The sequence below is a fragment of the Schistocerca serialis genome, chromosome 1 (genome assembly GCF_023864345.2).
Source record: "Schistocerca serialis cubense isolate TAMUIC-IGC-003099 chromosome 1, iqSchSeri2.2, whole genome shotgun sequence".
NCBI lineage: Eukaryota > Metazoa > Arthropoda > Insecta > Orthoptera > Acrididae > Schistocerca > Schistocerca serialis.
The window spans coordinates 865,450,068-865,476,891 of NC_064638.1; the positions used below are offsets into that span (position 1 = coordinate 865,450,068).

A 26,824-nucleotide genomic window follows, 5' to 3' on the forward strand; every position below is an offset into this window, starting at 1 on the left:
AGTGAGAACCCATCCTCCAGTGCTTTGGAGAAATAATGTTGGTACTCCTGGCATCGTGGGTGAAACTCATCAGGTATGACTTCAGGTCATGGCTGGTAGTGATTGAGGGAACTCTGACATCACAGACATCTTGCATCCTCATGTGACAGTACTGTGGTGTCATTTTTCAGAATAAAAATGCTTGTCAACATACAGCAATTGTCTCTGTGAACCTTATGCATGATGTTGAGATACTCCCATGGCCATCAGGATCCACATATCTATCCCCCACAGATCATGTGTGGGATCAACTCAGAGTCAACTATGTCCCAGTGCCAATATTCCACACATCAAGGACCAGTTACAACAGTTGTGGGTGACATTGCCTCGGGAGAGGATACAATGGCTTCAAGAACACTCTTCCCAACTGAATCAGGCATGCATCCTTCCAGAAGGAGGTGCATCATTATGATAAATGGGCCCATACTGCAAAGTTCTTTGTAAATTTGAATTGCTATTATAATTATTGAAATAACATCACATACCCTCTCAACGCTTGAAGTTTCATTTTTTTTTCTCCTTCTCTTTGGGGTTGCTTCACTTTTTTTGTCAGTCAGTGTGCTTTAGGTGAGCATCACAACTTTAAGATTACAGATTAGATTAGATTATTACTTGTTCCACAGATTATGAATATGACACTTCTTAGTGATGTAGAATGTGTCAGTCAAACAAAAGGTTTCTTTAGATGAAATAATGCAAGTATTTTTTTTTAATAATTGTAAAATTTTAATGAATAATTAAAAAGTCATCAGTTGGGTAGGAGAAGTTGTTATGCCCTTTACTGTATAACCTGTTTTTTTTTTAATTGAATTGAATTAGAGTCTGTTCACAGAGAACCATTTAATAATTTTCTGAAAGATTATTTACAGTTTCCTCAGCTAATTCTTGTTTGTTGTTACTATACTTGTATCATCAGCAAAAGAACTAACATTGCGTCTTCCTGAATAGGGTGTGGCAAGGTATTAATATGTATTGCAAACAATAATGGATTCAAGACTGAACACTGTGGGACCCCAAACTTGATATCTCCGCAGTTTGAGGAATCTGCAGATTTTTGTGCTGTATGTGAACACTTTATTTGAACCTTCTCCACTCTTCCAGTTAAGTACGAATTAAACCTGTGCACTGTTCCACTCATGCCACAGTACCTAAACTTATTTAGAAGAATTTCATTATTTTCACACTCAAAACCTGTGAGAGATCACTAAAAATCTCCATGGGTGGTATTCAGTTATTCAGAGCATTTAATATTTGATCAGTGAAGCATATACGGCGTTTTTTGAAATCCAAATTGACATTTTGTTGGTTACACTCAGGACTTGAAGAAAAAAAAGCATGTTGAAGGAATTATCTGAATGAGACAGGAATTAATATGTGTGATGTACATGTAAAGGCTAACAAATGATTCCAATTGCAGAAAAAGTAGATGATATATTCAAGAGAAAGAGCTTCACAAATTGGGCAAGGCAATAACACACGGGTCCACCTTATGCAAGCAGTTGTTCAGCTTGGCATTGATTGATAGAGTAGTTGTATGTTCTCCTGAGAGATATTGTGCCAGATTCTGTCCAATTGGCACATTAGATCAGCAAAATCCCTAGCTGGTTGTAGGGCCCTGCCCGTAATGCTACAAATATTCTCAGCTTGGGAAAGATCAGTGACCTTACTGTCCAAAGTAGGATTTGGAAAGCACACAGTTTTTTTTTCTTTTTTTACTCCTCATTCTTCTGACTGGTTTGATGCAGCCTGCAATGGATTCCTCTTCTCTGCCAACCTCTTCACCTCAGAGCTCAGAGTAGCACTTGCTACCTATATTGTTAATTATTTGCTGGATGGATTCCCATCTATGTCATCCTGTACAGTTCCCTCTCATACCACCGAAGTTATTCAGTGATGTCTTAACAGATGCCCTACCGTACTGTTCCTTCTTGTCAGCTTTTTCCATATATTCCTTTCCTTGTCAATTCTCTAGAGAACATCCATATTCCTTATCTTATTGGTGCATGTGATTTTCAACATTCTGCTGTAGCACCACATTGCAAATTCTTTGATTCACTTTACTGTTCCAGTTTTCCCACAGTCCATGTTTCACCACCATACAATGTTGTGCTCCATACATACATTCTCACGTTTCTTCCTCAAATTAAGGCTTATGTTTGATACTAGTAGACTTCACTTGGGCAGGAATGTTCTTTTGCCAGTGCTAGTCTGCTTTTTGTGCCCTCCTTGCTCCATCCATCATGGGTTATTGTGCTGCCTCGGTAGCGGAATTCCTTAACTTCATCTACTTCGTGACGATCAGTTCAGATGTTAAGGTTCTCGCTGTTCACATTTCTGCTACTTCTCATTACTTTCATCTTTCTCCAATTTGCTCTTAATCCATATTCTGTGCTCATTAGACTTTTCATTCCATTCAGCAGATCATGTGATTCTTTTTCACTTTCACAGAGGATAACAAAGTGAATCTTATCATTGACATCTTTCCCCTTGAATTTTAATTTCACTCTCACATCTTTCTTTTATTTTCGTCATCACTTCTTCGATGTATAGGCCGAGCAGTAGGGGTGAAAGACTATATTTCTGTCTTATATCCTTTTTAATCCAAGTACTTATTCTTGGCCTTCCAGTCATATTGTTCCCATTTGTCTCTTGTACATGCAGTACATTACCCATCTTTTCCTATATCTTATGCCTGTTTTTCTTAGAATTTCGGACATCTTGCACATTTGTCTTTGTTGAATACTTTTTCCAGGTCAACAAATCTTATGAATATGTTTTGATTTTGCTTTAGTCTCCTTCCATTATCAACAGCAACATTAGAATTGCCTCTCTGGTGCCTTTACCTTTTCTAAAGCCAAACTTATTGTCATCTATAACAGCTTCAATTTTATTTTCCATTTTTCTATGGATTATTCTTGTCAGCAACTTGGATGCATGAGCTATGAAGCTGACTGTGCAGTAATTCTTGTACTTGTTGGCTCTTGCTGTCTTTGGAATTGTGTGGATGATATTTTTCTGAAAGACAGATGGTATATCACCATACTCATACATTCTACACTCGTATTTCAAGACTCTTGCTCCAGACTTTTCTTCTTTAATTATTGACCAACTTACCTAATGTTTTCTTTACCACTTATTTGCCGGCTAGTATTTTCCTGTAATACTGTCTCGACGTTTTTTTTTTTTTTTTCTCTTTACATATACCAAGTTATAGTTTTTGGCAATGAATGTATAAACGGCAATTGTTTTATTTGTATTTAATCACGGTAACAGCGGCTGTATTATTATGGCGTTTCACGGTATTGGGATTTTGAACAGGCATGTAACGATGTTAGCTGCTGAAAGCGATGGCTCGTCTTTCGTGTGATCGATTGCTGGCTTGGTCATCTCACCTCGCCTCCTCAGCTCGCAGCGATGTCTCTTCCCACTTCATCCAGTCACTGGATCGCTTTGCATTGACCAGCTGACGCCATGGTGACTCCTATTCTGTCCCATCCTTCCTTGCCACTCCAGTCCCAGTCAGGCAGAACGCAGAATGCTTTCAAAGATCCCTAGACCTTGTTGTGAGTGCTTGCAGCCTTACGTCAGTGGGTGTTTAAATGTTGTACAGTATATTCAGAGTTTTGAATAAAAACAATGTAAAAGTTGATGCAGCACTCGTCGAGAAAACATGACACCGACTACAGCTAAGTATAAACTTCACTTTGTAATGGTTCTCCTAAATTGCTGCAGCTATGATCACGAAATAAAAACTAAATAGTGTTATTGGAAAACAGCTTATGGAAAGTTTAGGGGTTTTATACTTCCGAGCACTTTAGGAAACGAAATCCAGCAAAAAACAACGCGTTTTGGAAAGATCTTTGATTTGCGTCGGCATTTGGACTGTATGTTTGCGTAATACGAAAGTATATGTATGAAATACATCAAATACAGCAGTTTAGTTTCCAAAGCATTCTTAGGTTCCTGCCTAACCACGCCCTTCGAGAAAAAGCAGCAAAAAATTGTTAATGCCTAATATTATATGTGAAAGTTCAGCTTTTCGTGAAGATATAGTGTACTTACATTACTTTAACCCATTAACCTTTTGTCTTTGTATGGTCATGCTACTTAACAATGATGCTGCTAATGGTTGAGTACATAACACGTATTATGCACTGATCGAGGCCCACGAGAAAGACAGGCCGTGGCAAAATGCTAATTTAAATCTGTTAACTCGCAACCGGGTGCATGCATACCAACGAGAATTTCATCTTGTACTGGAATCCGTTATTATGAAGTCTTACTGATTACTGTTCGTACAACACAATTTAAAATCAATTCTCAATAGAAATGGTATAACCGCTCGTTTACAGCATTTAGTCTCTTCTTCGTAACAGTTCTCCTTTCATAGAAGATGTGGTGCCTTACGCAATTAATAATCATTTTGGTATGATTTTAATTGCCAAATTAGAGCCTGTTAGTAGGCCTACGGACTTCCTATCATTGTAGGACTAATAATAGTGGATTCCAGTAGTCGATGCAATTCTCGTTCGTACATACACATTTAGTTACGTTAACCGGTGTAGAAACGCACTTTGCTGAGTTGAGCGAGCTCGGCCTACGTTCGTAACGTAAGCGCCGTGGCCTGTCTTTCTCGTAGGCCTCGTGCTCTGAATAATTGCCGTCATTCGCTAGCGAGATCACGTGTTACGCGACATGAGCTATGACTGGTGACAAAAGTGCATCGCTCACCGCAATCTCTATTTTAAGGCTTCGGAAGCTACCGTGCTGTAACTTCTGGAATTTGTGTATATACTTTCGCAATACGAAAATAAAATCTGTCTATATTGTCTCGCATCAAACATCTTTCCAAACACATTGTTTTTCCTGTTTCCTTAAGTGCTGGGACGTCCTCAGCCGGTATAAGACGTTCACTATTCAAAGGACTGATAGGTTTTACAGCCCGAGGGAAAGTATACTGTTGCTTGTATTTTCTCCCGCTTTATACGTAATTTCATCCGGGAGAAATTGTGTTTTTAACCGGGAAATCTGGGAATTTTTTTTTTCTTGTCCATGTAGACACCCTGTGAATACATTACTTTCTCAAAAATTTTTGATAGAGCTGTCAGAAGAGAGATTGGGCGGTAGTTGTTGAGATCCGACGTATCCCCCTTTTTATGCAATGCTTTTACAATGGCATATTTCAGTATATCGGGGAAAACACCCTGCTCCAAAGAGCTATTACATACGTGGCTGAGAATCCTACTTATCTGTGGGGAACAAGCTTTAAGTACCTTGCTGGAAATGCCATCAATTCCGTAAGAGCTTTTACTTTTCATTGAGTTTATATTTTACTGATTTCAGAGGGAGAGGTTGGTGGAAATACAGTTGTTTCAAACTGCACAGGTATGGCCTCTTCTATTAGTAGCCTTGCCTCTTCTAGTGAAGATCTAGATCCTATTTTCTCCACAACATTTAAAAAATGATTATTGAAAATATTTTCAATTTCTGATTGTTTTTTAGTACACTTGTCATTCAGTTTTATGGCACTAAAGTCTTCCTGTGCTCTTGGTTGCCCTGTTTCCCTTTCAATAATATTCCAAATTGCTTTAATTTTATTATCAGAGTTACTGATCTCAGACGTGATACACATGCTTCTGGACTTTTTAATAACTTTTCTGAGTACCGCACAATAGTTTTTATAATATTGAACAATTTCAGGGTCAGTACTCCCTCTTGCTGTTAGATACAGTTCTCTTTTACGGTTGCAAGATATTCTTATTCTTTTAGTTAGCCAAGGTTTTTTATATGTTTTCTTGGAATTATGGTTAACTATTTTCTTGGGAAAACAATTTTCAAATGCCCTTAAAAATATATCGTGAAATAAGTTATATTTCAAGTTTGCATCGGGTTCCTTATACACTTCATCCCAGTCTAGCTGCTGTAGGCTTTCCCTAAAGTATGCAATATTTATATTGTTAATTGAACGCACTGCTTTGAAATCCTGATTTGATATACTGCATGGAGCTATGTCTTGTACTGTAACTAGCTGTGCACCATGATCTGAAAGACCATTCTCAACAGGATAAGCATTTATGTCCTTAAACTTATCTTGGTCTATAAAAAAGTTATCTATCAATGTCCTGCTGTTCTTTGTTATCCGAGTAGGAAAATCAATGACAGAGCTCAAATTGAAAGAACTGAGTAATACTACAAGGTCATTCTTCCTATTACACTCTTTCAGGGAATCAACATTGAAATCCCCACAAATGATAATTTGCTTCCCTCTGTCTGACAGATAGCACAACAAAGCATCCAAGTTTTCTAGAAATAGCTGGAAATTCCCTGAGGGGGACCTATACACTGTTACAATTATGAAAGTGCCATCATTTAGTTTTAGTTCAGTGGCACATGCTTCCATATGTTGCTCTACACAAATTTTTTTAGTTTCTAAATTTTTTACACTGTGGAAGCTTTTGACATATATATGGCAACTCCTCCTCTCATCATATTTTCTCTACTTACATGTGCAGCTAATTTGTATCCATTGATGCTAACCTTTTGCATATCAGTGACAATGTGATGCTCAGACAGGCATAGTACATCTATTACATTCTCAGGTACTATATCTTCTAAACAAAGCAGAAGCTCATTAATTTTATTCTTCATTCCCCCAATATTTTGATGAAATATACTAACATTATTTTTCACTTTACTTTTGTGAGTATCTTGAACTTTTTAACATCTTTAGTACTTGCCTGGCTGAGTTTCCCACTGGACACTGATCTTACACTAAAAAAGTGTTTCCACCATGAGATGTAGTTCCTCCCCCCTTTAAATATCCTGCTATCAGCCCAGCCAGTTTACCCTTGGTACACTGTCATACAAGGGATTCACAGTTCTTTTCATGCCTTACAAGCAGACTTTGGGGGTAAACACTGGAAAACCTGTCAAATTCTCTTTTTATCTTCATCATTTGTCCTTGCCCTGCCTGCATGCTGCTTCAAATCTACACTTCCTGTTTCCATGAAGTTCCTATGCCATTTTCGCAATGATGGCCAAGAGTCTGGTGGTTTCCCATACTGCACTGTGAAAATTATCAGAATTTGGGTGTGTGATTTTCTTTCAACAAACCAAGCCACACACTGTACCTTTTCCTGTGTGACTCCATTTTTTTATTCATCTATGGTGCTCCTACCGCCCTGCAACAACAAAGAAAAAATTTTTTTTCAGTATATTGATCTTGTCACCTGGAAAAGAGAAGCAGTCATTCATTTCCTTGCATAGAAACTTTTCGATTTGGTGCATCAGACACACTTCACTTTGTTTCTCTAAGTTAATTACAAGTTGAATTATATGACACAGAATTCGTAGCATACCTTTTGGGACACTATAAAGGGACACCATCACTTTGAAAAGTGTTATATGAGTGTGAGAAGTCTTTCTGAGAAAAGAGTTGTTATATGTATAGTTTGTACAGAGGTGAAAAACCATAAAAATTTTCAGGTTTATTCCAAGATTACAGGTTAGAGGAACCTACCTTAGTTGTTGTGATATTTATCAGTAGTAGTGATATTTTATCAAGTTCGATATGATTCATGTGGAACAGGTGTGCTCAGCAGTAGTGTTTTTTTAAATCGAGAAATGTAGGTCAGTCAGTCACTAATAATCTATTTATTGCAGATCTAGCAAGGTTTCAGCTACTGTGCAGCTATCACCATTGTCAGAAACATTAAAGGTGTAAGCTTTGTATGAGAGTAGATGACAATGTAACATACCAGTGAGATGCCTATACAAAAGCCTCTACTACACTATCCACATCAGTATCTCAGTTCACACTGAGGCCACTGTTTACAATTATTACTAAGCTAATGTGGTTGTACATCATATTGGTGTGCAGAGCCCTCTTAGCTATTTTTATCAATATTTTTATCTATTGTGTTTGAAAGCTAACAATGTATGAACAAGGCCAGTAAATTCTGTAGATCAAAGGCAAAAAATATGAACATAGATTTTAAATTGCAGAAACGGGCCATAAGAATAATAATGGGAAGTAGTTGTCGGGTTCATACCCAGTGAGTACATCTACCAGTCTGTAGAGTACATCAAGGAAAGTATTACTAAATACTCCACTAATAGTTCTATACATAATCATGGAGCAGTAGGCAATTTGGGGGTGCACTTACTCAGGAAAAGCAAACAAAAACCTCAAAATAGCATTTTATATCAGGGGATAAAATTGTATAATAAATTGCCAAAGAAAGTGAGAAGGATTATTAAATACCTCTGTTTAAAAATGCTGCTAAAACATTTTTCAGAAGAAATGCATACTACACGATTAAAGGTTACTTAGAGGACTTAGAGTAGTAGACAGTAATGTACCATAAGGGGGTAATTCCAGAACCTTGTTGCATTTCAATACGTGATTATGGTTTACAGCTTTTACAAGGAAATCATGTGTCAAGATGTAAAATGATTGTAGTAATGTCTGTTGGCTTAGTTTTTCAAGTGGACAGTGGCACATATTCAAATATGGTTTTGTATTTGATGCAAGGGGCACACAACATCTTCACAGCTAAGGAGACATCAGTGGCTGTTTTAGTGTCATCAGCAGGTGTCCTCCAAGTGTGTGGCAGTGAGGAACAAAACTATGTTTTATTTGCAAGTTAGCTGAAATAAATTGTATGTAAATCAAAGAACATTGAACAAAAGGGATGTACAGAATGAGGTAATGCAGCTGTTAGGACACTGATGTCATATTTGGTGGGATGGAGTTTCTCTGTCTGGCCATACTGATTTAGGTTTTCGTGAACCACTAAAACAGATGCCAGGATGGCTCCTTAATCAAGGCCATGACCTGTCCCATCCCCATGGGCTACCAGTCCTATCCTCATAAAGCATGTCATGTATGCTTTGTGTTGTACAGGGTTATTACAAATGATTGAAGCGATTTCACAGCTCTACAATAACTTTATTATTTGAGATATTTTCACAATGCTTTGCACACACATACAAAAACTCAAAAAGGTTTTTAGGCATTCACAAATGTTCGATATGTGCCCCTTTAGTGATTCGGCAGACATCAAGCCGATAATCAAGTTCCTCCCACACTCGGCGCAGCATGTCCCCATCAATGAGTTTGAAAGCATCGTTGACGCGAGCTCGCAGTTCTGGAACGTTTCTTGGTAGAGGAGGCTTAAACACTGAATCTTTCACATAACCCCACAGAAAGAAATCGCATGGGGTTCAGTCGGGAGAGTGTGGAGGCCATGACATGAATTGCTGATCATGATCTCCACCACGACCGATCCATCGGTTTTCCAATCTCCTGTTTAAGAAATGCCGAACATCATGATGGAAGTGCGGTAGAGCACCATCCTGTTGAAAGATGAAGTCGGCGCTGTCGGTCTCCAGTTGTGGCATGAGCCAATTTTCCAGCATGTCCAGGTACACGTGTCCTGTATCGTTTTTTTCGCAGTAGAAAAAGGGGCCGTAAACTTTAAACTGTGAGATTGCACAAAACATGTTAACTTTTGGTGAATTGCGAATTTGCTGCATGAATGCGTGAGGATTCTCTACCGCCCAGATTCGCACATTGTGTCTGTTCACTTCACCATTAAGAAAAAATGTTGCTTCATCATTGAAAACAAGTTTCGCACTGAACGCATCCTCTTCCATGAGCTGTTGCAACCGCGCCGAAAATTCAAAGCGTTTGACTTTGTCATTGGGTGTCAGGGCTTGTAGCAATTGTAAACGGTAAGGCTTCTGCTTTAGCCTTTTCTGTAAGATTTTCCAAACCGTCGGCTGTGGTACGTTTAGCTCCCTGCTTGCTTTATTCGTCGACTTCTGCGGGCTACGTGTGAAACTTGCCCGCACGCGTTCAACCGTTTCTTCGCTCACTGCAGGCCGACCCATTGATTTCCCCTTACAGTGGCATCCAGAAGCTTTAAACTGCGCATACCACCGCCAAATGGAGTTAGCAGTTGGTGGATCTTTGTTGAACTTCGTCCTGAAGTGTCGTTGCACTGTTATGACTGACTGATCTGAGTGCATTTCAGGCACGACATACGCTTTCTCGGCTCCTGTCGCCATTTTGTCTCACTGCGCTCTCGAGCGCTCTGGCGGCAGAAACCTGAAGTGCGGCTTCAGCCGAACAAAACTTTATGAGTTTTTCTACGTATCTGTAGTGTGTCGTGACCATATGTCAATGAATGGAGCTACAGTGAATTTATGAAATCGCTTCAATCATTTGTAATAGCCCTGTATAATTTGGCCTGTTGATTTGCAATGTATAACACTGACAAATCCTATATCTTTGTGAGATGATCCTTGGATGAATGTATAAATAAATAGATAAATAATCTAATCTACATATGTGTAGGGGGTTCTGCACACTATTATAATGTACACTGAGGTTAGCTGTGTGATAATTATAAGCAGCAGTCCCAATGTGAACTGAAATACTGACATGATAATCTAGTAGGGTCTGATGTTTTGACTTGCCTCTTACTGGTATATTACTTACCATCTACTCTTGTACAAACCTTATATAACTATGTTTTGATTCATGCATATTTCTTACTGTAATATGTTCTTAGTGTTTTTAGCACTGATGATAGTCACATAGTGCAATAACAGATTAGTAGTGAAATCTGAGAACATCTTCAGCAAACACTACAAACTTGCCTAATCTTGACATAATTATATTGAGAGACTGTTAACTATCAAAAAAATCTGTCTAAGACCAACAAACTGTAAGAATATAGTGGAAAGTGCAACTTCATCAGACAGCTCACAGGAATATTCAGTCCTTGAATATAGACAGTGAAATGTTTTGTAAAAGGAGTGATGAACAAAATATGTTGCAATCATCTGTTCACTACCAGGTGTAAATATAGACAGGTTGTAGCTATGACAAAGCTGCAATAGTGACTGCGGCAACTGAGTCAAACATTTTATGTTACAGATGTAGGTACTGCCTAATTTATGTTGTTGCTCTAGCTTTCCTGTCTTACTTTCACTCTTGCATGATGTGTTCATACACTTTTCCATATTAAAATACCCATGAAATTTGTTTGTTTCTTTTGCAGTGAAATAGTTCCTTCATATGATACTGGCACTTTTGAAATTCAGCACTACAGTCAACTTCAACAGAAAGCAGATCCAGTATATTCACAGCCACTGAATGTTAATGGCCTCTCTTGGCGCCTCAAGGTGTATCCTGATGGAAATGGTTTTGTTCGAGGGAGTTATCTCTCTGTTTTCTTAGAACTTACTGCTGGCCTTCCAGAAACGTGCAAGTATGCAGTAAATTACTAAACAAAACAACATTATTATGAACAAAATTGTTATTATTCTCACTAAATGCAAGTAAATCATTATTATTATTACTAAATAGGAGTATACTTCATTTTATACTACGTTACACAGATATGAATATCGAATGGAGATGGTCCACCGTGCAGCCCAAGATGAAAGCAAGAATATTGTCCGAGAATTCGCTTCTGATTTTGAAGTTGGTGAGTGCTGGGGATACAATCGTTTCTTCCGCTTGGATTTACTTGCCAGTGAGGGATTCTTAAATGCTGAAGAGGATATGCTAACCCTGAGGTACTGGTACCAGTCAGTTAGTTGCACTTCAGAAATAAACTTTGCATGTCATAAAATGCACTAGCAGATATCAAACTGCTCACAAAAATTGGTAGTCAAGGAACAAAAACAGAATAATAAATGAATGTTGAACAATTTTACCCAACTAATCTGGTTTATTTGCAGTGAATGTATCTCTTATCTGTATGAAAACCAGTCCAGGACAGTTTCTGTGTTAAAGAAAAATGCAAATCACTTCTACCTCTATATCTGTACTCCAACAATCATTTAAATCTGGTTCTTGAAACTTTGTAAATATGCTTTCTCGGGATGCTTTGCATCTATCTTAAAGTGTCTTCCAGTTCAGTTTCTTCAGCATCTCTGTGAGACACTACCATCAGTCAAAACAAATATGTGACCATTCATGCTTCCATTATCTGTATACATTCAATAGCCACTGTTGTTCCTATTCTTTACAGTTCCCACACAATTGAACAATATTCTGTAATGGGTTACATGAATGTTTTGTTTGCTGTCTTATTTGTACACTGTTTTCAGTCCCCAAGCACTCTACTAATGAACTGAAGTCTACAACACCATGTGATCATTTCATTCCATGTCCTGAAACATAGGTATTTGTGTGAGTTGAGCAGTTCTAATTGTGACTCCTGATATTGTAGTCATAAAATACCATGGTTTTTCATTTTCTGAAATGCACAATTTCACATTTCTGAACATTGAAAACCACTTTAAAATGTCTTCATGATCTGACTGACTATTTGTGCACCTTGTTTCAGACAGCACTTCACTACAGATAACTGCATTATCTGCAAAAATCTGAAGTTATTATGTATCAGTTTTATCTGTAGAGTCATTAATATGCATTATGAACAGTAAGGTTTCCAACATACTTCCCTGGGAACACTTCAACTTGTATTGTATTGTATGTTAACCAGGGCCTAAAAACAACGGAGAGGCTCCACACCCGCCACAGCTACAGTGGTCCACAACCCCATGACAACTACCACAGTCCACTTCACCCCTCCGCTGCCCCACACCGAACCACTCTTTCAGGGTTATTGTGCAGTTTGTCAACCCCCAGCCCCCAGTGCCGAGGACATGCGGCTTTACTTTATGGTTAAATTATGATGGCATCCTTCAGTAAAATATTCTGGAGATAAAATAGTCTCCCATTTGTATCTCCAGCTGGGAACTGCTCAGGAGGACATCGTTATCAGGAGAAACAAAACTGGCGTTCTATGGGTTGGAGTGTGGAATGTCAGATTCCTAATTGGGCAGGTAGGTTAGAAAATTTAAAAAGGGAAATGGCTAGGTTAAAGTTAGATGTAGTGGGAATTAGTGAAGTTCAGTGCCTGGAGAAACAAAACTTCTGGTCAGGTGAATACAGAATCAAATAGGGGTAATGCAGGAGTAGGTTTAATAATGAATAAAAAAAATTGGAGCCTGGGTAAGCTACTATGAACAGCATAGTGAATGCATTATTTTAGCCAAGAAAGACACGAAGCCCACACCTACCACAGTAGTACAAGTTTATATGTCAACTAGCTCCGCAGATAACTAAAAGATTGCAGAAATGTATGATGAGATGAAAGAAATTATTCAGATAGTGAAGGGAGACGAAGATTTTAATAATCATGGGGGACTGGAATTCGATAGTAGGAAAGGGAAGAGAAGTAAAAAGTAGTAGGTGAATACGGAATGGGAGTAAGGAAGGAAAGAGGAAGCCTCCTGGTAGAATTTTGCACAGAGCATAACTTAATTATAGCTAACGCTTGGATTAAGAATCATGAAAGAAGGTGGTATATGTGGAAGAGACCTGGAGATGCTGTGGAAGGTTTCAGATAGATTATATAATGGTAAGACAGAGATTCAGGAAGCAGGTTTTAAACTGTAAGATATTTCCAGGGGCAGATGTGGACTCTGACAACAATCTGTTGGTTATGAACTGTAGATTAAAACTGAAGAAACTGTGAAAAGGTGGGAATTTAAGGAGATGGGGCATGAACAAACTGAAAGAACCAAGGGTTGTAGAGGGTTTCAGCAGAGAGCATTAGGGAATGATTGACAAGAATGGGGGAAAGAAATACAGTAGAAGAAGAATGGGTAGCTTTGAGAGATGAAATAGTGAAGGCAGCAGAGGACCAAGGAGGTAAAAGTATGAGGGCTAGTAGAACAGGGGGTAACAGAAGAGATATTAAATTTAATTGATAAAGTGAGAAAATATAAAAATGCATTAAATGAAGCTGGAAAAAAGGAATACAAACGTCTCAAAAATGAGATCGACAGGAAGTGCAAAATGGCTAAGCAGGGATGACTAAAGGACAAATGTAAGGATGCAGCAGCATATATCACTAAGGGTAAGAAAGATACCGCCTACAGGAAAATTAAAGAGACCTTTGGAGAGAACAGAACCACTTGTATGAATATCAACCAGTTCTAAGCAAAGAAGGGAAGGCAGAAAGGTGGAAAGAATATACAGAGGGTCTATACAAGGGTGATGTACTTGAGGGCAGTACTATGGAAATATAAGAGGACATAGGCGAAGATGAAGTGGGAGATATGATACTACGTGAAGAGTTTGACAGAGCACTGAAAGACCTTAGTCAAAACAAGGCCCTGGGAGCAGACAACATTGCATTAGCACTACTGATAGCCTTGGGAGAGCCAGCCATAACAAAACTCTACCATCTGGTGAGCAAGATGTATGAGACAGGTGAAATAACTTCAGACTTCAAGAAGAATATAATAATTCTAATCCCAAAGAAAGTAGATGTTGACAGGTGTGAAAATTACCGAACTATTGGTTTAATAAGTCACGGCTGCAAAATACTAACGCAAATTCCTTACAGTCGGATGGAAAAACTAGTAGAAGCTGACCTAGAGGAAGATCAGTTTGGATTCCGTAGAAATATTGGAACACGTGAGGCAATACTGACCCTACGACTTATATTAGAAGCTAGATTAAGGAAAGGCAAACCTACATTTCTAGCATTTGTAGACTTAGAGAAAGCTTTTGACAATGTTGACTGGAATACTCTCTTTCAAATTCTGATGGTGGCAGGAGTAAAATATAGGGAGCAAAAGGCTATTTACAATTTGTATAGAAACCAAATGGCAGTTATAAGAGTTGAGGGGCATGAAAGGGAAGCAGTGGTTGGGAAGGTAGTGAGACAGGGTTGCAGCCTCTCCCCGATGTTATTCAATCTGTATATTGAGCAAGCAGTGAAGGAAACAGAAGAAAAATTCGGAGTAGGTATTAAAATCTAGGGAGAAGAAATAAAAACTTTGAGGTTTGCCGATGACATTGCAATTCTGTCAGAGACAGCAAAGGACTTGGAAGAGCAGTTGAACGGAATGGACAGTGTCTTGAAAGGAGGATATAAGATGAACATCAACAGAAGCAAAATGAGGATAATGGAATGTAGTCGAATTAAATCAGGTGATGCTGGAGAAATTTGACTAGATGAGTTTTGCTATTTGGGGAGGAAAATAACTGATGATGTTCGAAGTAGAGAGAACATAAAGTGTAGACCGGCAGTGGCAAGAAAAGCATTTCTGAAGAAAGGAATTTTGTTAACATCAAATACATATTTAAGTGTCAGGAAGTCTTTTCTGAAAGTATTTGTATGGAGTGGAGATGAAGAAGCTTGTACAGGGTAGAGTTGCATGGAGAGCTGCGTAAAACTAGTCTCTGGACTGAAGACCACAACAACAACGTACTGTGGAGTCTGTGCATATCAGTTTAAATGATGAGCAGGGAATAAATCCAGACTGCTTTGTAAGAAGATAACATTATCATAGTTAGATAGGGAGGGGGCTGTTAATAATTGCAAGTTTTTAAATAATATGTAATACGATATCCTTGGATTACAGCACACATTTCTAATGATTCATTTATCATGTTACGTATGCCTGATATACTACTCGAATTTCCACAAGGGAATATATTATAACTGATTGGCAGTAGCTATAGTTTGCAGTTTTTCTTGTGTCCATGTCAGTGGCACTAGCTAATGTTTGCACTGCAAATGCAAAGCTACATAATTTATTTATTAGATCCTCAGCATATTTATTCTGATTTAAATTCTTATCTAGATATAATCCCAAAGATTTTGCAGACTCCACTTCTAGATTTTGATTTTTATGACTTATTTTAATTGCCTGGGATTTTGACTACATATTTTGTCTGAACTGGGTCATATGAACTTATAGGATGTTCATGGTGAGTCTGTTGTGGAGAAACCATGTTTTCAGATAATTTTTTGTAGTGGTGATGCAGAGAAGGATGTTTTCTGACTTATGGTCCTCAATTATTGCAAATGTTGTTGTGGATTGGCAGGAGAGCCAACCCAGGAATACTAGAGGAAGCCGAAAGGCACGCGTTTTAGCTCACGCAGGCTGGTGTGAGGTCTGGAACAGGACAGAGAAATTAGACTTTAGAAAAACGGACGTAGCTGGTGGAATACTTAACTTTAATCCATTAAGGGTGAATGTAGGTCTGACGGTACATGCATTACAAGATCAATAGCAACTGATAATGGCGCCTTGCTAGGTCGTAGCAAATGACGTAGCTGAAGGCTATGCTAACTATCGTCTCGGCAAATGAGAGCGTATTTTGTCAGTGAACCATCGCTAGCAAAGTTGGCTGTACAACTGGGGCGAGTGCTAGGAAGTCTCTCTAGACCTGCTGTGTGACGGCGCTCGGTCTGCAATCACTGATAGTGGCAACACGCGGGTCCGACGTATACTAACGGACCGCGGCCGATTTAAAGGCTACCACCTAGCAACTGTGGTGTCTGGCGGTGACACCACAAATGTATCATCTGAAAATGAAACTGATGGGGCACTGACATTGATGGACAGGTCATTAATGTGAAACAAAAACAAAATTGGTCGTAGAATAGAACTTTGAGAAACACCATCTGTTACTGTTTTCCATGTGTCAGAATAATTTGTTTTCTGCTGCATAGTTATTAAGTAAGCCAATGTGGAATACTACTCCTAATCCTTTACCTGACAGTTTTATAGATAAGAAGTGTATGATTTACTGAGTCAAAGGCTTTTGTGTGGTCACTTTATTCTCATTGTCTAATGATGTGCTGCCCTTGTCAACAAACTTGTTAATTGCATGTATTGTGCTTTTTCACACTGTAAGCCAAGCTGATTTTTTAAAGTAATCTCATATTTTTCAGTAAAATTTCAGGTCTGGATGACAGCAGCTTTATCAAATACTTTTGGCAGGAAATTTCGTGAGAAGATTCCATCACAACAAAAAACACCATCTTTTAATGATGTCCAGCCCAAATCCTGTATCATTTCTGTGACACTCTCTCCCATATTTCGCAATAATACAAAACGTGCTGCCTTTCTTAGAACTTTTTCAATGTACTCTGTCAGTCCTATCTGGTAAGGATCCCACAGCGCGCAGCAGTATTCTAAAAGAGGATGGACAAGCATAGTGTAGGCAGTCTCCTTAGTAGGTCAGTTTCATTTTCTAAGTGTCCTGCCAATAAAATACAGTCTTTGGTTAGCCTTCCCCACAACATTTTCTATGTGTTCCTTCCAATTTAAGTTGTTTGTAATTGTAGTACTAAGGTATTTAGTTGAATTTACGGCTTTTAGATTAGACATGATTAATCATGTAACCAAAGTTTAACGAGTTCCTTTTAGCGCTCATGTGGATGACCTCACGCTTTTCATTATTTAGGGTCAACTGCCACTTTTTGCATCATTTAAATATCTTTTCTAAATCGTTTTGCAGTTTGTTTTGATCTTCTGATGACTTTATTAGTTGATAAACGACAGTGTAATCTGCAAACAACCAAAGATAGCTGCTCAGATTGTCTCCCAAATCGTTTATATAGATAAGGAACAGCAAAGGGCCTATAACATTACCTTGGGGAATGCTAGAAATCACTTCTGTTTTACTCAATGACTTTCCATAAGTTACTACTAACTGTGAGCTCTCTGACAGGAAATCACAAATCTAGTCACATAACTGAGATGATATTCCATAAGCACGCAATTTTACTATGAGCCGCTTGTGTGGTACCATGTCAAAAAGCCTTCTGGAAATCCAGAAATATGGAATTGATCTGAAATCCCATGTCAGTAGCACTCAACACTTCATGTGAATAAAGAGCTGGTTGTGTTTCACAGGAACAATGTTTTGACAGATATTTATGTAGGTATGCAGCTCATTTGTTATAGCAATGCACAGCTTCCATCCACATTCAGAATAACAAATCCATGAGCCAGCAATGAAGTAGCTGCCTAGCCCACCCTGCAAAACCCCCTTTCTTTCCACTGCATTGCCAGGATTGCAGTCCTTGGTCTGGCCCATACTAAAATACAGGCTGTTACAAAAGGGTGCAGCCAAACTTTCAGGAAACATTCCTCACGCACAAAGAAAGAAAATATGTTATGTGGACATGTGTCCGGAAACACTTACTTTCCGTGTTAGAGCTCTTCAAATCACATTAATCATGGAATGGAAACACACAGCAACAGAATGTACCAGCGTGACTTCAAACACTTTGTTACAGGAAATGTTCAAAATGTCCTCCGTTAGTGAGGATACATGCATCCACCCTCCATTGCATAGAATCCGTGATGCACTGTTGCAGCCATGGAGAAAGGCGTATTCTATCACAGCCGTCCACAATACGAGTATGAAGAGTCCCTACATTTGGTACCGGGGTTGCGTAGACAAAAGCTTTCAAATGCCCCCATAAATGAAAGTAAGAGGTTTGAGGTCAGGAGAGCGTGGAGGCCATGGAATTGGTCCACCTCTACCAATCCATCAGTCACTGAATCTGTTGTTGAGAAGCGTACGAACACTTCGACTGAAATGTGCAGGCGCTCCATTGTGTACGAACCACATGTTGTGTCGTACTTGTAAAGGCACATGTTCTAGCAGCACAGGTAGAGTATCCCGTATGAAATCATGGCGGTGAATCGAGGAAGTACAGTACATGCTGATGAAATTAAAATGAGCTCTAACATGGAAATTAAGTGTTTCCGGACACATGTCCACATAACATCTTTTCTTTATTTGTGTGTGAGGAATGTTTCCTGAAAGTTTGGCCGTACCTTTTTGTAACACCTTGTATATTAGTAGCCTTGCTGCTGCAACTGGCATGCTGACACCTTGGTGCCTGCCAACTGCATGTTTTATGTAACTGCTGTGCCTGAGCTGCTAGTTACTGCAGTAATGCCTAGTTACTGCAGTAGTGCCCAAAAAAATAGTGGTGGTGCTACAAAATTAACTTCCCTTGAAAGACCCAGCACCCTGTCTCCACCCTGGACTGGACAGCAGCGGAACTCAGCATTCACAGATAATGATGTACCATTTTTCTTTTTAAGTATGAGGTGGCTTGGACCACACGGTCCAGAGGCTGTAAAACTACTCTATAGGTTATGGTACTCTGGCTCCACAATTCTCCTAACTCTTCTTTTATAGCTAGTAGGTTACATTTTCTACTCTCACTTTCAACAGGCAGACAGTTGATTATAAAATCTTACAATGCTACTGCCACCTTTTGCTAGACATGCTTCCATGGAATCTCTCCATGTGCATCTCAATATCGCATACATCCCTCAACTTCCACCTTTTGCTAGACATGCCTCCATGGAATATCTCCATGTGTCTCTCAATATCTTATACATTTCTCAACTGCCTCATGTGCCAGTCCTCAGTGTTTTACAACGACTTATGTTGGTTGGTTGGTTTGGAGAAGGAGACCAGACAGCGTGGTCATCGGTCTCATCGGATTAGGGAAGGATGGGGAAGGAAGTCGGCCGTGCCCTCTCAGAGGAACCATCCCGGCATTTGCCTGGAGCGATTTAGGGAAATCACGGAACACCTAAGTCAGGATGGCCGGATGTGGGATTGAACCGTCGTCCTCCCGAATGCAAGTCCAGTGTCTAACCACTGCGCCACCTCGCTCGGTCAACAACTTATGTATTAGGAAAAATATTTTTTACCATTTCCCATATTACTATATATGAGACCTGTTCAAAAAAATCCAGAACTCTGTCCACAAAATTTTTTCTGCACTTACCTTTTACTTATTTTGCATTGTCTCCTTTGAAATACTCTCCTCCATAATTGATACACCATTCCCAATGCATTTTCCACTTCCAGAAGCAGTCTTGGTCTGCCTCTTTCTGGATCGCGTGAATCTCCATGTGTGAATTTTCTTCTATCTCATCTATTGTTATAAATCTTCATTCTTTCAACGGGTTTTCAACTTTGGAAATAAGAAAAGGTTTGCAGGGGCCAGGTCTGGAGAGTATGGACGGTAAGGCAGCACAGAGATTTCATTTTTTGTGCAATAGTGATTCACCAACAGGGATGAATGTGCAGGCGCATTATGGTGATGCAAGAGTCATGAATTGTCTCTCCACATTTCAGGCTGGTTCCTTCTCATATTTTCACACAGGCATCACAACACATCCCAATAGTACATCAATTAACAGTTTGTTCCTGTGGCATGAATTCATGATGAACTAATATTCAAAGTCAAAGAAACTGTCAGCATGGATTTGACACTTGAACTGACCCGATGAGATTTTTTTGGTCTTGGAGAACCTTTCCTGACCCAATGTGAAGATTGAACCTTGGTCTCAATGTCATAATCATTGACCCACATCTCATCACCAGTTATGATCCTCTGGAACATCTCATTCTCATTTGCGTGATCCAAAAACCATTCACAGATTGCAAGCTGAAGGTCTTTCTGGTCATGACTTGCCAGCTTTGGGTTAGCTCGGTGGCAACGTGATGCGTTCTGAGATGCTGTGTCAGGATTTCATGACATGATCCAACTGAAATGTTATATTCTTCTTCAATCTCTCAGACAGTCTTTGAGAGGCATGCACAATTTTGTTGATGGTCCTCACATGGGCATCATTGGTAGATGTCAAATGGTGTTGTGAATAAGGGTCATCTTTAACTTCCATCCAGCCATTTTTAAACCATGTGAAACATTCATAACACTGTGTATGGCTTAAGCACTCTTCTGCCCTCCTGCATCTTTGGTGTGTCCCTGTAAAGGTTTTCTTGAGTTTCACACAAAATTTAATGCATACATGTTGCTTCTCTGACTCTGCCATCTCAAAATTCACAAATTGTGTGACACAATGTTCTACTCAATACAGCTCTGAACAATAACTAAGACATACAACACTGAAACTTCTGGCAGTTACACATTAAACACAGGCAGGTGCAGGAATGCCAACCACATTTTGTTCCAACACACCATTGAAGCAAAATGTTCTGGAATTCTTTGAACAGACCTCGTACATACCCACAACAATTTCTAACTTTTGTTCTCATTCTCAGTACCTCATGCTCGATCAGTAATCATTTCTATTGGGATCAACATTACTGCGGCATTCTGTAGGTGAGTGACGTTATGCCTAAGGTAGATGAAGGCTGCACAGAACAGAATCAGAAATACCATGGTGCTGATATGGTGACATTCAAGGTCATGACCATTCAACATTATTTTCCCTAATACTGTGATCCACACCAGTTTCCTAGCTTAATGTGTAATATTTTCTCCCATGTTTATGTCAAGTTATTCAGTATTTTAGGATATCTCAGAAAGTGCATTAACTTGAAAAACTATTTTTTTATAGAGATTTGCACCAAAATATGCAACTCAAAAGTTCCAAAACTGGTTCTGTGGGTTTAAAAGTAACCTGAACAAATACAGCTACAGCAGACCATTGGACATTTCATTCAGTTTTAACATCTGTATTTTAACAAACTGTTCACTGTCTGAAGTGTTGAGCAATCACGTGTAACTATTTTAGCTGTTGTTGCCCAGTTTTAAAATAATTAATAATTACACTTCAACATAATGCAAAAGATACACATTGTCACACCCTATTCCCTTGGGCTTCACCCATATGACATTTCCTCCACAGGTTGTGCAACATCTTTACACTCAGACTTTTCCTTACTTCTTTCTCTCTCCTATTTTGCTGCGCTTGTCGATACTAGTGGCAATCGAATCTGGAGCACCTTGAAATGGCTGTGTGTTTGACATGGACTCTTTTCATGATAGTTGGCAGCTGAAGCTCAGTGTTGACTGGTGATTTTGTCTCTATCATTTGGTATGGTCCCTGGCGTCTTGTTACATATGTTTTTGTTTTACCCATAGGGGTATAAGGGCTTGAAACATTATCCGTTGCTCTACCCTATACTGTGGTAATTTCCCTATGCATTTTGTCGCTAAATCTTGCTATTTCATAGCTTTGCTATTTGCTTACTGCACATGGCTCCATGACTCCCTTAGTATCTTAGCAAAATTGCAAACTGGCTCCACATCCATAAGCAATTTTTGGCATGATCACATCAAATGATGAAGGCATCTTTCTCCCCTACACAACCTCATAAGGAGTTAGCCCAACGCCAGTGTGAACCTCCAAGTTTAAGCTGCCATGACAAATGACAGATATGTATGCCAGTCATTATCGTGAGAGTTTACGTAATAGTTCAACATCCTACCAATATCACAATGCATACACTCTGTTCCACCATTAGTTTGTGGGTGCAGCAGACTAGTTCTTAATTTCTGAAAATGTAGCAAATGACACAGTAGTTTCATCAGGTCTAACATTAAAAAAATTGTCCCTTGGCCTGTGATTACTATTTTAGGCACACCTAACGTGAGTATTCCATTGTTGATCATGGCTTGCATCACCATGGCTGCCTGCTGATTTGGAATGGTGATCACTCCCATGAACCATGAAACAAGGTCACTAATTGTTAAGATGAGATGATTTCCCATCAAAGCCTGGTTAAATAGAGCTAGGACATCCATTCCTATCATCACAAATGGCTTTATTGCCTCTGAGAACATTTGTAAATGGTATTTGTGTACGGTTCACGTCTGCTCACTGTGCACACTGCACACAGTTCTTTGCACATTGGTCTTGTATTCCTGTATTCCCTTCCCAGTGGTACCATTATGTTACCCTGTGATTCATTGCCCTCCAACCTCAATGCTCAGATAACATGTGGTCATGTATTTCTTTCACCACTTCCTCCTTGAGCTCAGCAGGCATCACTACGCATGGCCCCAGCATTGTAGTCTTACATAACAAGTTGTCACACGTGGTGACTTGTGGCTGCATACTTATAGCTTGCAGGTAGCATCAGCATATTGTGGTGCTTGCCACTTGGCAAAGCCATGACTCAGTGCCTGTACTACTACTACCTTCCAGTTCAGCCCATCCATGTTTCTGTGCTGCTTGCCAGACTTATGCACAACTTCATAATCAAGCTCACTCACTTCAATGCTCACCTTGTGAGCCTTCTACACTAATAACCATTTCACAGCTGCATGATCAGTCACCACTTAAATTTCTTTTTCTCCATGCAGTTAACATTGAAAATATGTAACTCCACATGTCAAACTGAACATGTCCTCTTATATGAAAGAGAGAATGGGGAAAGAAAGAGAAGTGGAGGGTGGGAATTCGTGACTTCCAGCCACACAGGGCATTGTGGTAATACAGTGGTGAAAGTTGAAAATATTTGCTGAACTGGGACTCGAACCTGAATTTACCGCTTCTCATGAGCGGTTGCCTTAACCGCTTTAGCCATCTGGTCATGGTCCCTGACTGACCCAAGTTTCCAATGTATCACACCTTGCAATGCAGCGTCCCTTGACCCTTCACCCCCACTCAGAAATTATTGATTTCCGTAGGAATTTAGACAACATTAGTCCACCCACACTGAAACAAACATCAAGGAGCTGCCACACTGTTACAGAAATGTGTATATTTGAGTGGTATGTGTTCTGTCAGACATTTCCGACAGAACAGACACCAGTCAAATATATACGTTTCCTTCTCTGTTGTAGAATAGTTCTTTTTTGCCTTATTTAGTTGTTGCAAAGTGGAGGCCACAGAATGTTCTTTGCTGTCCACCACCTGACTTAAAATCTCGCCCCAATGTCTGATATCAGGCATCACACAAGAGCACAAACTCTCTTTGATAATCTGGGCTCAACGTCGAAGCTTTTTTTAATCCACTGAATGTGGTCTGGCACTCCTCCACTTACTCAAATTTCAACAAATTTTAAGTAATTGCATGGATGTCCTTGCAATGCCTGCAACCCTCTTTAAAAATTTCATGTAATTAATTTGCCAACGCTATAAATGACTATAGCTTTTTACTAGTCATAGGAACCAGAAAGTCCTGTTCTGGTTGCATAAACCTCAGGTCTCTCTTTATCCTCTCCTTACTAATTATATGCTCTAAGCAACACACACTTCCTCCAAAAACAATAACACTTCTCCTTGCTCAGTGTAAACTGTGTGGCATGTATCATTTTAAAGTCATCTTTCAACCTTTGTGTTTGCTCCTCTCTCTGTAACAATCCTCATGACACCACACACCAAGCAACATTATGCAAACATTCTTTGAGTTTTTTTTAATGTGACTTCCAAGGCACTGTTGGTAACCACCTGTTGGAGCCACTCATCTGGCGCAGCTCCTGGCTCCTCATGACAGCTGTCCTTCCTGCACACACAGACATGTATGGCACAGTAAAGAGGCTCTCTCACCCTTGTCATTTAAATATTGGGTGTTCGAGATGGTGGAGAACCAAGTGTTTCTAGACTTTACCCCAAAATTATTGAAATACTACAGATGGAACAAGTTATCAGGACCCAGGCAGACCCTGTGCCTACCAGGCAACAGGACACATGCTGAACGAAGGTGACTGAAATGCTAATCGTTTCTGCAGAACATACTAATGTTCATGTCATGTGAATATGAATGTCCTATCTCGAGTCATTCAAGGTGTTCTGCTATTGCTGAACATTAGTGTATTTTGGATGTTTAACTTGCTCCAGAAAAGGGCAAGAAAAAGCTGTTAATGAAACTCATTCTGAGTGGCTTTTTAGTTACATCATTTGTTTCTGTCACAATAGCATAGAATATGACCACTTTTAGAGGTATATGTGTTTCAGCAGGAAACATTTTGGTTAAAGATATCTTGTATTTACAATTCTGGTATAAGACGTATTGATAATAGTTTTTTTAATTAACTGTTTATAAATGGGACTGAACAACCATCTCATGGAGTATCTTTCCATGTTCCAATGGGATCCCCCATGCGTGATGGATGGCAAAAGTTTATGTTCTGTGATGAAATTGAATTGTGACCATGAGAAGGGACTGCAATTTCTTTTATTTTTATTTTCCTTGCCAGTATAAGTGCTGCTTCAGAAGCCAAAGCTCTGTCTTTGGATTTCAGAATTCTTTCTAAACTTTGTATACTGGTACGTATATCAGATCACCAGTAGTGATAGCCCACATGTGGCCTGACAAAAACTTAAAATCATTTATGGTTCCTGTTCCCTGTTCTGTTGTCTTAATCTTCTGAATCAGAAATGAAGACAGTCATTATACTGAAATGTGAAGCAGAACCAAAAGATGTAAAGGATTCAAGTAGGAATTGATCATATCCCAAAAAGTGTCACTAATGGAAGTGAATAGTTTTTTCTAACAAAATAAGAGTATGATACAATATGTTTATACAGATTGATTTGAATGACAGGTTTGTTAAAATAAATTCTTCACAGTGGCACAAGAATGAATATGTTGTCAACGCTCTACATCTACCGGCTGATCAAAAAGTCAGTATAAATTTGAAAACTTAATAAACCATGGAATAATGTAGATAGAGAGGAAAAAATTGACGCACATTGGAATGACATTGGGTTTTATTAGAACAAAAAAAAAGGAATAGATCACTTGCGCGCGTCGTTTGGTGTGATGATCGGATCGTGTGCTCAGATTAGATTAGATTAATACTAGTTCCATGGATCATGAATACGATATTTCGTAATGATGTGGAACGAGTCAAATTTTCCAATACATGACATAATTAGGTTAATTTAACAACATACTTTAGTTAATATAACAACTTTATTTTTTTTATTTTTTTTTATTTTTTTAATATTTTTTTCTTTTTTTTCTTAATTTATATCTAAAAATTCCTCTATGGAGTAGAAAGAGTTGTCATTCAGAAATTCTTTTAATTTCTTCTTAAATACTTGTTGGTTATCTGTCAGACTTTTGATACTATTTGGTAAGTGACCAAAGACTTTAGTGCCAGTATAATTCACCCCTTTCTGTGCCAAAGTTAGATTTAATCTTGAATAGTGAAGATCATCCTTTCTCCTAGTATTGTAGTTATGCACACTGCTATTACTTTTGAATTGGGTTTGGTTGTTAATAACAAATTTCATAAGAGAATATATATACTGAGAAGCTACTGTGAATATCCCTAGATCCTTAAATAAATGTCTGCAGGATGATCTTGGGTGGACTCCAGCTATTATTTTGATTACACGCTTTTGTGCAATAAATACTTTATTCCTCAGTGATGAAATACCCCAAAATATGATGCCATATGAAAGCAATGAGTGAAAATAGGTGTAGTAAGCTAATTTACTAAGATGTTTATCACCAAAATTTGCAATTACCTTTATTGCATAAGTAGCTGAACTCAAACGTTTCAGCAGATCATCAATGTGTTTCTTCCAATTTAATCTCTCATCAATGGACACACCTAAAAATTTGGAATATTCTACCTTAGCTATATGCTTCTGATTAAGGTCTATATTTATTAATGGCATCATACCATTCACTGTACGGAACTGTATGTACTGTGTCTTATCAAAATTCAGTGAGAGTCCGTTTACAAGGAACCACTTAGTAATTTTCTGAAAGACAGTATTGACAATTTCATCAGTTAATTCTTGTTTCTCAGGTGTGATTACTATACTTGTATCATCAGCAAAGAGAACTAACTTTGCCTCTTCATGAATATAGAATGGCAAGTCATTAATATATAATAAGAACAACAAAGGTCCCAAGACTGACACTTGTGGAACCCCATTCTTGATAGTTCCCCAGTTTGAGGAATGTGCTGATCTTTGCATGTTACGAGAACTACTTATTTCAACTTTCTGCACTCTTCCAGTTAGGTACGAATTAAACCATTTGTGCACTGTCCCACTCATGCCACAATACTTGAGCTTGTCTAGCAGAATTTCATGATTTACACAATCAAAAGCCTTTGAGAGATCGCAAAAAATCCCAATGGGTGGTGTTCGGTCATTCAGATCATTCAGAATTTGACTGGTGAAAGCATATATGGCATTT

At 38.8% G+C, this 26,824-nt stretch overlaps 1 protein-coding gene across 1 annotated transcript in view; it reads left to right on the forward strand.

Moving 5' to 3' along the window:
* LOC126441105 (E3 ubiquitin-protein ligase TRIM37-like) overlaps positions 1 to 26,824 on the forward strand; it is a 224,858-nt gene that overhangs the window by 120,726 nt on the left and 77,308 nt on the right. The window contains exons 6-7 of the mRNA XM_050090679.1: positions 11,109 to 11,318; positions 11,449 to 11,628. Coding sequence (XP_049946636.1) covers positions 11,109 to 11,318; positions 11,449 to 11,628 — 390 coding nt within the window. The remainder of the gene's footprint in view (positions 1 to 11,108; positions 11,319 to 11,448; positions 11,629 to 26,824) is intronic.